General features: G+C 38.1%; 1 protein-coding gene across 1 annotated transcript in view; it reads right to left on the minus strand.

Moving 5' to 3' along the window:
• LOC107720865 (serine/arginine repetitive matrix protein 4-like) overlaps window positions 1-13,297 on the minus strand; it is a 53,188-nt gene extending 39,891 nt beyond the window's left edge. Inside the window, exon 1 of the mRNA XM_016528694.1 lies at window positions 13,131-13,297. Within this exon, the coding sequence (XP_016384180.1) occupies window positions 13,131-13,261 (131 nt within the window). The 5' untranslated portion in view covers window positions 13,262-13,297. The remainder of the gene's footprint in view (window positions 1-13,130) is intronic.
• Between the last annotated feature and the right edge of the window lie 324 nt (window positions 13,298-13,621).

Raw genomic sequence — 13,621 nt, forward strand, 5'->3', positions numbered from 1 at the left:
ACTGTGTGTTGTGTTTTGCAAAAAGTGTTTTATGAAATTGAAAACTGAGTCAAAGGCCAATAATTAGTGTATGGTTTTGCAGATTTGGTGTGTGGTTCTGGTGTTTGTGTCAGGTTTCAGAAATCGTGTGAGAAGTAAAGAAAAAAAAAAAACCTGTAATTGTAAATCCTTCACTTGGTGGGAACTGCCCGCTGTAAATGTTCGTAATCTGTGAGTCCTCATTAAAGAGACTGTGAACTCCCTCCTAACAAGCAGGTGTAGGAAGGCCATTATGTGGACGCCCAATAAAAATGCTGCCATCATTTCCACTAACCTTCTATATTATTTAGTACACCATCACAAAGAGGCTATTTCCATTTTATGCGAGGGAGGTTCGTTCACTTCGCTGAGTCTCCTCAAGAATGCTCCCTTTCAAGGGCAAGTGGATTATTCTGTTATCCATAATGTGTCACATGAAGTGCCCTCAAGGACCTACAATTTACAAAACACAGTGACATTCTGTATGTTTGATGGCTCATGTCCTAAAAAAAAGAGGTTATTTATAATATGCTAAAAAAAAAAAAAAAAATTTAAAAAAATTCACAGAGTACATTCATTGCCTGTTGAAATGAGATCTGAATATTTCAAAACTGAGAGTTTCATTATGCACAAGTCAAACAGGGACTTGCTAATAATGCATTCTGGAATTGCCACCAAAAATAATTTATTTTCAATTCAGTCGTGGAATAATATCGTTGATCTACTAATGTCTAATTGATTCATTTTGTTGGCGTTATTATCCGGTTTGTAAGCTTAAACCCCTGGTGAGGCAATCGAATGAAGTAAATATCATAAACTTGCATGAGCTTAATTAAACTCTGTCCATTCAATTTGCAGGCAGCTCAAGGAAATGACCAAGTATCGCAACACATGCTTCTGTATGCTTTAATTACATTAAGTGGAAGCTAATTAGAAAAATGATGGCATTAATATTAGGATTTAATTGCAAATTCTAAGAAGCTAATGAGTATTTGCCTAAATTAACATATTTTGTGTTGTTTTTTGTGCAAGTCTAGACAGATTTAAAAAGGTATTAAAATCCTTATGGATACATTTAGGTGAAAATCACAGCAGAAGAGGAGAGAACGTCATTATCACGTCAGGAAGGACATTCTGGAACAATTACAATCTAGACAAAGTGCATTCTGTATGTTTAATTTCCTGTCCAGAAAATCATAATAACCATAAAACATAGAAGGGAGCACCAGTTTAAAGTGCAAAAAAAAAGGCCTTAAAAGACTACACTCAACTCCAAGTTTGTGACATTGCTTTGTCCTGTTCTTGACAGCTTCTTTATACTACGTAAGTCATTCAGAGGTGTCAGTCAAATTTGTGCCGTCCTTCTCCCACTCATGTCAGCTCTTATACCTTTTTTCTTATGACCCTGATACTTTAAAGTAGAAAGGGAGAGAGGATGAAAGAATAATAACTATGATTAGTCAAACAATTTCCCTACAGATTTTGACACAAAGAGAAAATTTCATATCAAAGCAAAAGAACCTTTAGCATGCTGTAGATCAAGAGCCACTGAATTCACAGCCACTGTAGAGGACACTGATATGTTTTCCATATTACTTTGTAAACTACGATCAGAAAAGCATTGCCACAGAATTAAAAGGCAAAAAGTGCAATACTGTATATTGAGGGCGTTTAAATAATTAAATAGCATCCGATTCAAAAGTCTCATTATAATGGGGATGGGAACATGAGCACCACACTTTGCCTTGATCAGAGACTTCAGTTCTGTGTAATAGGCCAGATTCTACGGTGGCCGAGAAGTGCAAAGCAAATCACAATTCTGAAAACAAAATAACAAATTACAAACGCAAATGCAAGTCTAAAAAACAAAATAACAATTCAGAAAGCATAACAACAATTCAGAAAACATTATAACATATCAGCTCCAGTGGTACAGATGGATAAATGCTTGTTGTTGGCTTTTTAACGCGATCGACCTGGGTTCGATCCCGCCTTTTGCCGAACTTTTTTTTTCTCCCTTTTCAAATGTCGTATCACATCGTAAAGGCATTTATTTTCAATAAAAATTAAGGAAATAATCAAAAAGTTGAAAATAAAGTAATTTGTCATTGTGTTTTCTGACTTGTTATAATGTTTTCTGAATTGTTGTTGTGCTTTCTGAATTGTTATTTTGTTTTTTAGACTTGCATTTGCGTTTGTAATTTGTTATTTTGTTTTCAGAATTGTGATTTGCTTTGCACTTCTCTGCCACCGTATGATTCACTGTAGTGCACTTCTTTTACAAAATCCTAGCTGGAGAATGAAAACACAGTAAGGTGTTTTGCTAAATTCTACAAAGCCTTTCTCATTTAAAACTTGAAATAACCACTTCATTGCTCACCTGTCTACATGCCTTTCATGTTCTGCACATGAATAAAAAAAAACAATTTGAAACAGATATGTGAAAGTATTACTTTCTGAAAACAGTACGTTTGAAGTTAGCCTCTGAAAAACTTTCTTCAAAGCCTGTGAAGATACAATCTTTTAATAGCTTAATCTTCACTTGGGAAGAAGTAAATTGTTTGTGGAAATTAAAATAATTTCAGAGTTTGTGGAGTGCACAGTGAGGTTGGCAGAGAGTGGTTAATGAGTTCGAGGAGAACGCTTAAAAAACAAATCCTCGCTGTAGGAGGAAATCTTTCTAATGCACTTCACAATGCGCCACAGCATCTAGAGAACGACAGCAAACCTGTCAGCTTTGGTTTTTGTAATAACTGTTCAGATGAATCTGTCAGTGGCAATATTGCTCATTGTAAGAGATCATTGCAATTTATGAAGCATGCACCTTCCAGACGTCACGTCAAAGGCTACAACTCTTTTGGGCTCAGACAATCGAGTTCTTCCCTTTAAAATGTATAGCTATTGGAGCGGATATGACTGAGTCTTAATGATCAGAGGGAAGATTTGCGTAAATTACTGTGAACCTCCCATGCAATATGCAGTAATACAGAATACAGAGAAGCATCATTATAATTCTACTTCATTAAACTTCACTGTTCGGCCTCGATAAAAACATACACAGTAAAAAGAAGAGCCAAAAACAATAAAGAGAACATATGGATGCCAATAGAATATTCAGACTCGTATCGTAAAAAGCCCATCCTGGATGTTGAATATATCTTTCCTTGACTTACTATCAGAGCACTGCAGACAGTTGAAGCCTGAACATCTGCTCAGCCAGAGGGTGAAGGAAAGGAAATGTCAACTTAAGGAACACTTGTCCTTGACTGCAAGATTGATCCCTAAATTGAGAGGTGGGAGAGTTCCATTCGCTCGTTATTGCTGTCACTGCCTCGCTATTGTGCAGTGACATCGCCACGGAAACAGTCCCAGCCCAAATGAAGCATCAGTTATGCAAATGGAAGCAATTTTGCGTGAGTGGCAGATCGTCGTCCTGAAATGAGGATGGGCAAGGGATGGAAATGAAAAATGAAGGGGAGGCAGAGAATAGGAGAGCCAGCCAAGCTTGAAATGATTTAATTTAAGTGATGAAGGTTTGACTTTGATAAGTTTTGCATTTTAATAATGGCCTTTGATCACTCCAGGAGTCCAGTGGTGAGGAAAATAGCACTAAAGCACGTGCGCATCAGGAGTCGACAAGCTGATAGACAGTAACCTCTGCGGTACGTGAGCCACAGCTTGTAGTAAGATGTGCCTGCCTACTCGTCTCATGTTCGGTTTGACACAACCTGCTTGACTGAGTCTCCGAAGATTGCGTGTATATTGAGCAAGTGATCACCGGTGCAGCAGCACGAGTAAATAAGCTACAAACAAATCACAGGAAGCATGTAAGTTGGACATATCGTCCCCTTGGAATTATAAGGTTCTATCTGACATTTTTGTCAAAATTTTGTTATTCACATATTCTTATTCTGTGACAACCTATCTGCATTATGTGATGGATTTTTTAATGTTGTGTACATTTTGGGACTTTTTATTTAAAAAACAAAAAGGTTCTATCTACACAGTCGAATGGAATGCAAAAACTTTGCAAAGCTCAATATCTCAAAACTATTCGGAATGCAGATAGAATCTTATTATTCCAAGGGGACGATATGGCATATTAATTAGCTGGAGTATATCATCAAATTTCTCAAAGTTGCTGTTTTTCTAAATATCAGCACAGTATTGATTCTGTCAATCCAGGTAATCATGGTCTATAAGCTTGGAGAGTCCTGATACTCAAAGGCCGTAATATGGAAAATTATCAAAGTCAAATCTTCATCACACCAGTGTAATATTTGATTATTGAAATTTATTTGATATATTAAATTTTTTTATACATTTTTTTAATATTTTAATTTTTTCTGTTTTTATTTTAATTTTTAAGTTTATTTTGTTGTGTGTTTTGCCATTTTATTTAATTTAATTTTTTTATAAACTTTTAGTTATTTTAGTTCTTTAACTTAAAATGAAAATGAGAAATGTTGCCTTGGCAACTAGCTATTTTCATATTTTATTTTATTTCAGTTAAAGTTTATTTTACTTCAAGTAATAAAAATGCTTTTTTACTCATTTTGACTAACTTTCACGAAGAAAAAAAACTGGAAAATAAATATCCAGTTACTTTATGAACTACTTAAAGGTGGGGTAAGCGATTTTTCAAAAACGCTTTAGAAAACTGATTCGGGCCAGTAGCAAAACAAACGTCTCAGGTTACGCATGTAACCATGGTTCCCTGAGAACAGGGAACGAGACGCTGCGTCCTCTAGAGGGCGCTAGGGGAACGCCTTCAGCGTGACCGGTGTCTGAAGCATGAAATGAAAAAACGACAATGAACTTGACATTGGCAGGCGGCAGCCTATGACGTAAACAATAAAGCGAATGCGGGTATAAAAGAGCACCTGCGGAAAACGTCATCCACTTCTTTGTCTGAAGGAGACGCAGGCAGGAATGCCCGAAGCATGGCAATGAGACGCAGCGTCTCGTTCCCGGTCTCAGCATAACGACTGTCTAAAGTGAGAGGAGACCTAGCTACACCCAACGCCAGAGGCAGTTAGTGAGGCTCAAGAAAGAAAGAGCCTACAAACTTATATTACTGCCAAAGACGGAGTTCTAAAGAGCGGAGGCTTCAGCAGGATGACTCTCTTAAACGAGAGGAGCCTAACCACACTCAACCCTCGTTGAGGAGCTCTTAAGAGTGGAGGTCTCAGCATAATGACTCTCTAAAGCGAGAGGAGACCTAGCTACACTCAACGACAGAGGCATTTAGTGAGGCTCAAGTTTGTTTTGTTTCACAGAACTAATCGTTGCCTGGGTTGCGTACGGATGTGCGGGGCGGAGCTATCAAAATAGGGGCGAGACCCTTTTGGGATAGGTGGCGTGTTTGTTTTGGTGATTTCAAATGTCAACATTGGCTACCTGAAATCGCTTACCCCACCTTTAATATTTACTACTTCATATTTTCCAACAAATCAGTTCATACAGACTTCTTGGTATAGCATACTACTCTTACTATTTCTTCTGAGATAAACAGATATAATAGAGTGGTGGAAGTATGTATGTCACTTTGTAGGCAAAAACCCGGAAGCGAGTTAGCATTTTAGCACTTCCGGTTCCATCGTCCCAGAGTCAATGGGTTTTTTGAATGGGAGTTTGGTTAAATCCCCTAAAATAAGGTCCGTGGTTCACACAAGCTCAAGATACTTTCACGTTTTATTCTGCAACATAAAACACACCAGTTACACCCCACTTGTGATTTTTTTTAACTGTTACATTTCTTAAAAAAGACGGTTGCTAACAAGTTGCTAAATGGGACTATAGGCGCTGTCATTAAACGTCATCACGCCGAACAGTTTATCAATTTACAGTATTTTCCAATCGTAGTGTATAATTTATAGAACAATTAATTGTAGAATAACCAATTAATAGTGTCCTGCATTTTATATTGTTGTTCGACAATGTTTTTTTGCTTTGCCCCGAAATGCAACACAAGTCTTCGGATGGAAGATGCTCGTTTTATCGCTTTCCCGCTGATGCGGAGACTCTGGGTTCGCACCATAAGGCAAACTCATATTATGATTATTCCATGTAAACACCACATTTACCGGCTTAGTCGCGGTGAAAGTGAAACTTTAACGATGCATAGTGCTTAAAGCCACGTTAAAATTAAATGTGTATGGCCGCAAGCAGCTGTTAGAAAGCAGAATTTTATCGAATAGTACGTGGAGACATGCTTTTAATTAAAATATTAATATTAATCAAGGATTTATTGACTTTTAATGCACCTTATTTCGAAATGTACAGAAATACGTGCTTTCATATGTCTTTTAGTTATGATTATTTAATTTATTCACTATACTATTTATTACTAATGTCTCATTTCAGTTTTAGTTTGGCTCTAGTTTTGTATTTATTCCAGTTTATATGAAAAGGTTCATGTAGCGTGGATTAAAATTCATATACAGACTAAATCCTTTTGACTGAACGAGTTGTCGGGAGCATGGTGACGTTGAAGGCGAGCAACCGTGGTGCTGTAGTTCGTTTATAGCCTAAATGTAGCTTTTAAGTTCTGGCGCTTTTATTTAGGCATCAAAATTCATAAAAGTTATATTATTTTGTACAGATTATCTTGATGGACAAAGCATGTAAATTTCATGATTGAACACAGAGCTTATTTTTTTGCGATAATCCAAAAGCCTATGGAAAAATCCTATTGGCTTTTTGTCGAGGGAACCAGTGCGATGCTAACAGACTGCTACTACACTACTACTACTACACAGACTGACAGCGACTGTGTCTCATTTTGAAGGCTGCACCCTCTGAAGGTTGCATTTGTCGGCCATATACGTCAACCAGGCTGTCATATTTCAGAAAAGTAACCATTACATTCCCAAGTAAGAAAGAAATTACAGTCATTTACGCCACACAGGAATTAGAGTCAGCATTCTAATGGTTGCTTTCTGAAATTAGATGACATTATGTGGCAGCCAAATGCTTTCTCTGGAAGGTGCAGGCTTCAAAATAAGACACATGCAGCCTGTCTTGAATGTGGAGTAATACAAACAGTGAAATGTCCCAGCGCTGTTAGTACTCCTGCAATGCTGCACAGCCAAACAAATATCAGGCCTAAAATGACTGTATAAAATGTTTTGAGATCTGCTCTACTTGAAAATATACAGAAATTGTTGACTGCAAATTTAGTCCCTAGTAAAAAGTAATATATTTAAAATACATTTATGTATTTGTATTTCAAATACATTTAAGTATATTTATTTTTCACTAGGTGTGTTTTTTTACCTTGTTACACCTTGACATTAATGTTAGTTTGGCTTTTCGCCAAAAGAAGACAAATACAATAATCAGCAAATTATCAGCTTGCTGCTGCCTACACATTGTGCACACACAGCCAGTGGAAAAACTGGTTCAGTTGTGTCCTTGAGTAAACATTCACGCTGACAAGATGCTTAAAAACATCTTCCCTGCGATGCTTCCTAACAGCCTGTTTTGATTCTATTTGCATACAGACATTGTGATAGAAAAAGTAAAATATAACTTGCTTATTCAGGTACGCATTGCTGTAAATCCTGTGCACAATAAATATTGCAAGAAAAGTAATGAAATAATAGCAAATGTAACCTCTCAAAAGTTCAACCCAGCAAACATGTCCACACATTCTAAACGCTAAGGCAAAATATAGACATAATTTTTTCACAACATTTTCACAATGCTTAGCAAAAATTTGTAATATGACCGCACCTCTCCTTGAAAAAGAAAAATGTCTGCTCTGCACATGCTCTAACCTATACATTTTATTGTCCATTACGAGTCCAGACAGTTTTGCATACATTACATCTGAAATTCTCCTGAACCTCTCAACTAGCTGAAAAAGAGCTACTGTTAAAACTTTATTCAGCTGAAATATATGGATTTTAGTCTGTAAATTATCAAGGCGTGGAAAAACGTGCATAAGTGGATTTATACTCATTAAATACGGCTGTTAATATTTAATGGAATCAGTATTACTTCCCTAAATGTATGCAGTCCTGTGCCAACACTTTATGGATTATTCATCCTGGTAATATTACTCCAGCATAACCCCAGGTTGTGCCTCGTTCTCATTTTCCTTAATCTCACCAGCTTTCCAGTGATTCAGTGATGTTCTACAGTGCCTCTGAACATAGTTAAGGTTTGTGGACTTCACAAGAGAAAGGTAAGATGAGGGTGAAGCATAAATTTAGTGTAACATTTCTCCCAGAGAAATGTGATTTAATGTGGAGTTCACTGTGATTATAATCAAATCTACAAGAGGAAGTACACTGTTCTGAACTAGATGCAGCACTGTGCAGAACAACCTTGAAAAAGCCTAGAGAGCTTTAATACATTTCTAAAGTGGATGGCAGCACATATTTACATGCACACACAGTTCATACTTTTACATGAATGGTGTTAAATGCACTATATAATGACGATTAAGACTTTCTCAGCACAGCTGTCAAAGACATGAAATATTCAATCATCAGCTTTCTCACTCTAGCATCAGATCGCCAACATAAGTCCTCCATATCAAGACCATATACTGCATTTCAACATCTCCCTGGTGTTTCACAGCTGTGCCTTTCATCTTGTTACTGACTGAATGTTGGACTCACTTCCGGCTAAATAAAAATGTGTCTCTCCTACCTCTTAGATGATGTGCTGGAATGTAGCAGTGGCTACATTTAAAAGGAATTATAGCTGAACCCTGCAGGCCTGGCAAAAATATCAGCATTTCTACAGTTCTGCAGCTGTCTCTGAGCCAGCTACAGTCCCTTCAGAAACCCCACCCACCCAGAAGAACAAGAAAAAGTGCGCAAAATGGTCTTCCAAAAAACGAAATAAGTGTCGAAATTAGATTGCTTGGAATGTAACAACTCTATTTGCGACCACCGCTTCAGCTGATTTAAATCGAATGAATTGGAACTAAACGGAACTGAGAGTTCTGACTGGCTTCTAACATTAGGCCCTGACACACACAACCTTTGAACAATGCCGCTTCCTTCTGCTTTCAGAGCAAAATCAAAAGAAAGACTGGGTGTACCAGACCTCGCCGATGAAGAGCACTGAAATCATTGTCCTTCTATTCATTTTATCACTTCAGCAGTAGCCTGGGTTTGTGGCGACTACTTAATTAAAAACAAAAAACAGAGGCTTGTACCAAGCTTCATAGATGTTACATAAAACACAGTATTTTTTATAATGATTTGCAAGTCAATAGCAGTTTAATCCATCAGAATTTTGCTTTTGCACGAGGAAATGGCTGTTGAAAATCTTGCACAAGCTTGATTGGGTTACGATAATGAACGAAAGGGTAACCGCAGTCTTCATTTCATTCGTTTCACCCAGTCAAATCAATAGCAGAGGAACAATCAATCTTCGAAACAAGCAACTCAGTAAACTCAATTCCTTCTCAAAGCAAACATGTTCAAACCTTTTGTCTTCACGAAAAATACAACCTCCCAGGAGATTATTGTAAAAAGACAAGGCCAAGAAAATAAACTTGAATGATAGCAGGTTGATTTGAAAAGCAATTTTGAAGCAGGTTTAAAGATGACATGCTTGTTTTCACTTTGTTCTACGCAAGTACCATATTTTCCAGAAAATAATTTGCACAGGGTCAAAATTGCATTGTTGAGAGAAAAAAAAATAGATACAAGTGTACAAGTCACATTTTACTATTATATTCAGCAGTAAACTGAATAAAACATATTTAAACACTATAAATATGTATTTTAGTTCCCCATACTCCAAAACAAATTCTATGGTATTCAGAACAGAACAGGATTGCAAAATAAAAAGTCTGCGGTTTTCCCGCGGAATTGGGCTACTTTAACACTTGCCGCGTTTTGTAGTTTTGGGCTAGTTTTGAGTAGCAATTAGGCGGGTTTTGTTGTGAAACCTGTCACTAAATTAGTGAACTAAATTCAATAATTTAGTGAAATTAGACAAACTTGGGGGGGCGCATGTCCTAAAAGGTTGAAAACCCCTGCACTATAGTATAGTAATTTCTCTTCTTTTGCATTTGGGTGCAGTCCCATTCCCAGGTTGGTTACCCTAATCTTTTTATTCTCCACGTTAAACTAGCATCTGCTAGGGGATGGGGTTCCCCCCCTTACCCTTTCTCCCACGGGCCATCTGCTTCCTAACCCACACAAACACACTTAGACTCAGTCCAGCTAAAACCATCTGCATTTTTAATGAGGTTTGCCACTGAGAAGGACAGCTTGTGGGTCTACAGTGGCCGGTGGCAGGACCCTCTGGCTGCACGGGAGTGAACTCATCTCTCTAGCCTTGCCAGAAAACACTAGGTCTACAGACGAGGATCAGCAACACCCTTTGTAATTGCCCTGCGCTGTGGGCCTCTTTAAAGCTCAGTGACACCACGAGAAAGGAGGAGGAGGAATAAGAAACTGAAATACGGTCGATTAAGTAGAGAAAAAAAATGTACGCATAGGTGACCCGCATTTTTCAGCTGAAATAACCAATAATGATGTTTCTCCAGTCATGTAGCTGATACTACAAGCTAATGGGCCTTATGCTCTGTGATTTATTACCGCAAAGTGAAAGAAATCCTTTTATTTCTCAGCCATTTTCACATCTTAAAATGTCTGAGTGCCTTGTCTGATCTGTGCCTGTGGTAAAAACAACCAAGACAAACCCGAATGCTGAATTTGCAGATGGCACTGGTTAAATCAGTGACATTGGTTTGGTTGTAAATGTTGCTGTCATTACCAACCCTGTACACATCAACATCAACGTCAGGTGCACCCTGAAGCGTAAGCAGCCTTATGAATATGTAAATATTCACAGTGAGATAAACAGGTAGCGAGGAAGGGACTAATGGCAGAGCGAGAAGAGGCTACTGAAAGCAAAATTAACAATGTGAATTTTTAATCTTAACGTTCTCTCTGATGATAACAACAACAACATAAAAAAGCAATTTTTGAGAGTTCAAAATATTTTTTTTGTATTGCAAAAATGCAAAAATATTTTAAAGAGACTGTACACTCTAAAGGGATTTTTCATCCAAAAATGAAAATCCTGTCATCATTTACGCAGACCGTTTGACTATTCACAAGACAGACGTTTCACAAGACAAATTCTTTTTGTGTTTTTGTCAACATGAGGGTGAGTAAATGATTTCAGATTTTTCATTTTTGTGTGAACATTTAAAGAATGTTTTGTCAAGCAACCTAAATTCTAAACAACTAGTTTTACTCTTAAGGTCAATAATATTATTTAAGCCACTTCTAATGACTATTTCTCTTTCAAGTCTGGTACAACATTTCCTTAAAGCAACAATGCTACATTTCCTGTCTTTACAGAATACTGAGAACCAGAAAGCAGCAGGTTTGCGGAAGATTTCGACTATTAATCGAGCAGTTATGTGCTAACAGACTCCAATAGAAGGAATCACATCACGCCTGTCTTGCGTTCATTGCACTGGTTACCGATTAATTATCGCATCCAATTCAAAATTCTGCTATTCGTGTACAAAGCTCTAAACAACCTTGCTCCTCCATATCTCTCTGAGTTGATTATAGTACACAATCCAGCTAGATCACTCAGATCACAGACTAAGCATCGGCTTTTGGTTCCCAGAGCTAGATTGAAATGCAGGGGTGACAGAGCCTTTGCTGTTGCTGGCCCCAAGCTATGGAACAATTTGCCATTATCCATCAGAATAGCTTCTTCAGTGTCTGAGTTTAAAAGTCTTTTAAAAACGTATCTTTTTTCCCATGCTTTCAATGTTTTGTGACTGTGGTTTTCTAATGACGTGTTTACTCTATTGTGTGATTGGATCAATGTAACTGTGTACAGCACTTTGGTATACTAAGGTTGTTTTAAAATGCTTTATAAATAAATTGAACATTGAACATTGAATAGAACCTTTGTGCTTCTGCACTGCAACTCCAGTCTCCCCGAGACTGCAAGATGAGTTAGTTACACAGTGCATGGAAAGATACATGCATAAGAGTGAATCACAAATCAGTTATGCACTCCTTACCGGCGTAATGAGCGAGGAGTAAGGCTTGATCCTGATTAACAGGAAATGAAGGAAAGGAAAGCAAAGCCCTGGTTTCTCTATTGCTATTTCGCCTTTTCTCTCTATTCGACATGCTGCCATGCCTCCTAATTCATGGGTGAAGGAGAAGGCGCTGAGATCATCTTCATGTCCTAACCTAAGGGCATGATGAAGGGCTCTACTCTGACTTGATTCATTAGGACTCTATGTAGCCTCTCGCTCTGCTGTGCACTTATGTGTGCACAAGTGAAACTGACTGGCCTCCAGTGAAGGACGGCCAATGATGAATGTAGAGCACAGGAGGAATTCGCACTCAGTGTTTGCGTGATATGAAAATGGGACAAAAAGTTGCATGAACACAAGTGAGGGCAACCAAATGAGAAGATCTGAGAGAGCTAGCTCTTAAAAATAAAGGTGCTTCACGATTCCACAGAATAACCTTTTTGTCTAAATGGTTCCATAAAGAACCTTTAACATCTGAAGAACCGTTCTGTTTCACAAAAGGTTCTTTGTGGCGAAAAGAAGGTTCTTCAGATTATAAAAAGGTAAGAAAGAGATGACTGAATGCTTCTTCGTGGAACCAAAAATGGTTCTTCTATAGCATCACTGTGAAGAACCTTTTAAGCACCTTTATTTTTAAGAGTGTACTGAGATCCCAATATAAAACACATGGTGAACAAAACAAATACAAAGCGATTCCATACAAATGTCAGGAATAAATTGTCACCAATTAAAGAAACGTGTATGTGTTTGGTTAGCCTACACTTTATTTTAAGGTGTGCTTGGTACGGTGTAGTTATACTTGTGAGTAATATCAATTAACTATATGTACTTACTATATGGTTAGGGTTACTTGCATGATATTATGCATAATTTATTGTTGTTATTATAATAGTAAGCACATAAAATAACATAAAATAAAGTGTTACCATGTGTTTTATATCTGGCGCTTCAAAAAGGAGAAATAAGGCTGATGCTTCAAATGTGAAGCACTTTTCAAGCTATTAAATGGCATTCTGAAACAAAACGAGTGCTAAGGGCATAAGAAGCCTCAGGCTAAAGAACTCACTTTGTCACGGCTCTCCGCGCGGTGATGCTGGCGACGATGATGCTCTCGGGTCTCGGCATCGCCACGGCTTTGAACGTGCCCTGCCAGAACTTCTCAAAAAGCAGCTTCTCTCCCTGAAGTGCACCTGCCATGGCGTCACGATGTTTTAGGGGTGAATACCGAGAAAAACCGAGTCGGTTTTGTGCCGTAGTTTCGATGAATCCTCACACGGTCGATTTGTGTAGGCGGCTGAACGAGGGAGCTGTCCAAGTTCTGAAACCAGCGGAATGTTTGAGGCAGCGATCAGCTCCTTTTCCCGGTGTTTGTGCTTGTCTTGCGTGAAGAGTCCGTTTTAAGTTCTCTTCAGAGTCCGTTTTTACGTTTCCCCCATCAGTTCCATGAAGACGGCGGCCAGCTTCTATTAATTGCCTCTGCGTCCCTTTTCGCGCATCCCGCCTTCAAGTCAGTTTAAGAGTCGGAAGCCACTAGCTGAATCGCTTTTTCACAATATG

This window comes from Sinocyclocheilus rhinocerous, unplaced genomic scaffold (assembly GCF_001515625.1).
Source record: "Sinocyclocheilus rhinocerous isolate Xijiao unplaced genomic scaffold, SAMN03320098_v1.1 scaffold211, whole genome shotgun sequence".
Taxonomy (NCBI): domain Eukaryota; kingdom Metazoa; phylum Chordata; class Actinopteri; order Cypriniformes; family Cyprinidae; genus Sinocyclocheilus; species Sinocyclocheilus rhinocerous.